The 2960-nt window shown below is 41.5% G+C and overlaps 1 protein-coding gene across 6 annotated transcripts in view; it reads left to right on the top strand.

The window, feature by feature from the left end:
- The window catches only part of LOC102241230 (zinc finger protein 30 homolog), a 31644-nt gene that overhangs the window by 15263 nt on the left and 13421 nt on the right, over positions 1-2960 (top strand). For all 6 annotated transcript variants that reach the window (XM_014540320.1, XM_005866987.2, XM_014540317.1 and 3 more), the window contains 2 exons: positions 702-825; positions 1122-1217. In XM_014540320.1, the coding sequence (XP_014395806.1) occupies positions 702-825; positions 1122-1217 (220 nt within the window). The remainder of the gene's footprint in view (positions 1-701; positions 826-1121; positions 1218-2960) is intronic.

Genomic DNA, 2960 nt, shown 5'->3' with positions numbered 1-2960 from the left:
GCAGGGCTTGGGCGGGGCGGGATCAACAGGGCAGGGCGGGCGGAGGGAGCCGTTATGGTGCCCTCAGTCCTGTTCCCAGAGGCTCTGCTTCTCAGAACCCCCGGAACCGCTGCAAACCTCGGAGGGAAAGCTGCCTTCCAACTGATGCCAGACACTCCCGCTTCTCCCGTTTGGGTCCGAGTCCCCAGCGATTCGCCCGTATCTGGAGCTCAGAGTCTGAGACTCCCCCCTGACCGAAAACGACAACCGCGCTCTCAGCCACCAGCCCGCTTTGCGCGCGCACCTCCGCACCTGAGTTTTTTCCACACTGCGCCTCCTCTGAGCCTCGGTGTGCTGTTATTTTTCCTTCTAGTTGAAGAGTCTCTCCTCAGCCAGCCTTCCTGTGGTTCTGGGTGATGTCCGTTCTGTCTTTTAGTTGTATTTTTGAAGTGGTTGTTTGCGGCAGCAGTCTCCGGTGTTTACCTATGCCGCCATCTTGCTCGGATCAGTTGCAGGCATGTTTAAGAATGATATATGCACCAAGAATAATGTGTGCTCTGATCACTCTTGTTCCCACACTGACCCATCCATGCTGAAGGGTCAAGAATAGCCTATTTTCCCAAGCAATTTCCTTACTGAATTGCTTTCTCCATTTTCTTTTATTCTATTATAAAGATTTTGTCCATTAATTTCCCAAATAGTATATTTATCTCTGGTTTCAGGGCTTGAAGTTCGAAGATGTGGCCATTTTCTTCTCTCAAAAGGAGTGGGAATGCTTGCACTCTACCCAAAAGGATTTGTACCGAGATATAATGTTGGAAAATTATAACAACCTGATCTCACTGGGTAAGTTTATCTGCCTCTCAAAATTCAGAATTGACCTTCTGGAATTTTTATGTTCTTTGTTATCAATTTCTTGTGAGTACTTTTTCAAGTGCCTGGCTGAATTAATGATTCTTGCTTACCAAAGAATAGTTGTTTCTTGTGAAGTTAAAACTTGGCTGCTCCATTTTACAACTTTATCTTTTTAATTTCTCTGACCTTCTCCCTTAAACTACTTACTCTTCTTTCTTGATAATCATGGATTGATTTTAATTCTGGAACACCCACAACAACCTTTGTTGTTTTTTTAACTTGAGCAGGACTTTGTTATTCTATGCCAGATGTGATCTCCTTATTGGAACAGGGGAAAGAGCCCTGGATTGTTAAAAGGAAGGAGGCAAAAGAATGGTGCCCAGGTGAGTGATGGTGACTCGTATGGAGAAGGCCATGGCAGGTGGGACTGTGAGAAGGCAGCACTTCTGTGATGTTGGGAGGAAAGCTCCCTGAAAAGGCTTGAGATCTGGAACACAAAGTAAGGATGTATCAAAATCAGGCCTCTAATTTTTACTTCACTTAATACTCTCTTGCTATCCTTTCTCATATTTCCCTCTGATTTCATGAAGGAAGTGCCTTCCTCCTTCCCAGGAGACAATCATTTTCCCTATACTTTGGGTCCAGTTTTATCCTGACTTATTTTATTTTATTATGTTTTTTAATCATCACCTGAGGATTTTTTTAAAAATTAATTTTAGAGAGAAAGGAAAGGGAGAGGGAGAGAGACAGAAACGTCAATGTGAGAGAGAAACTTTGCCTCCCCTATACACCCAGACCAGAAATCGAACCTGCAACCTGGGTAATGGCCCTGACCAGGAATTGAACCTGCAACCTTTCAGTGTCCAGGATGACACTCGAACCAACTGAGCCACATCAGCCAGGACTAGCCTGACTTTTTAAAATTTTATTATGTTTTTATTGATTTTAGACAGAGGAAGAGAGAGGGGAGATAAGAGAGAATCATTAATCAGCTGCCTCCTGCTCACCCTCCACTGGGGATTGAGCCTGCAAGCCAGTCATGTGCCCTGACTGGGAATTGAACTGTGACCTCCTGGTTCATGGGTTCATGTTCAACCATTGAGCCACACCAGGTGGTCCATCCTGGCTTTTTAAAAACAGTTCTATTGGGATATAATGCTATTGGGATACTGTAAAATTCACTTGTTTAAAGTACATTCATCAATTTTCAGTATATTCACAGAGTTTTGCAATTGGCACAACAATCTAACTAGAACATTTTCATCACCCCAAATTAAACCCTATACCTGTTAGTAGTCACTGTCCACACACAGACCTATGCAACCACTAATCAACTTATAATCCTTTTTATTTCTGTAAGGTTGGTAGTGATATCTCCTCTTCTATTCCTGATATTAATATGAGTCTTCTCTCTTTTTTTCTTGGTCAAGCTAGCTAAAGGTTTGTCAGTTTTGATGATCTATTCAAAGAATCAACTTACAATTACATTGATTTTCTCTATTTTTCTTTATTTTGTTCATCTTCCCTCTAATCTTTATTATTTCCTTTCTTCTAGTATCTGGATTTAGTTTGCTCTCATTTATCTAGTTCCTTAAGGTGTATAATTAGTTTATTGATTTGAGATCTTGTGTGTGTGTGTTTTTTAATATAGAAATTTTAAGCTGTTAATTTCCCTTTAAGATCTGTTTTAATTGTATTCCATATGTTTTGGTATGTTCAGTTTTCCTTTCATCCAACTCAAAAGTATTTTCCAAATTCTCTTGCAATTTCTTCTTAGACCCATTAGTTATTTAAGAGTATGTTGTTTTCCATCTCTTTGTTGATCTTCTGACTAGTTGATCTATACATTATTGAAAGTAGATCATTGAATTGTTGAATTGTCTGTTTTTCTCTTCATTTCTGTTAGTGTTTGCTTCATCTATTTTGGGGCTCTGGAATTAGGTTCTTATATACTTAGGACTTATAGTTTCCTGAAATTGACCCCCTTATTATAAAACTAGAGGCCCGGTGCACAAAATTCGTGCTGGGGGGGGCGGTTCCCCTCAGCCCAGCCTGCACCCTTTCCAATCTGGGACCCCTCGGGGGATGTCTGACTGCCGGTTTAGGCCCAATCCCGGCCTAAACCG

The sequence above is a fragment of the Myotis brandtii genome, unplaced genomic scaffold (assembly GCF_000412655.1).
Source record: "Myotis brandtii unplaced genomic scaffold, ASM41265v1 scaffold241, whole genome shotgun sequence".
NCBI classification, from domain to species: domain Eukaryota; kingdom Metazoa; phylum Chordata; class Mammalia; order Chiroptera; family Vespertilionidae; genus Myotis; species Myotis brandtii.
This window is presented reverse-complemented; position numbering and strand designations above follow the sequence as displayed.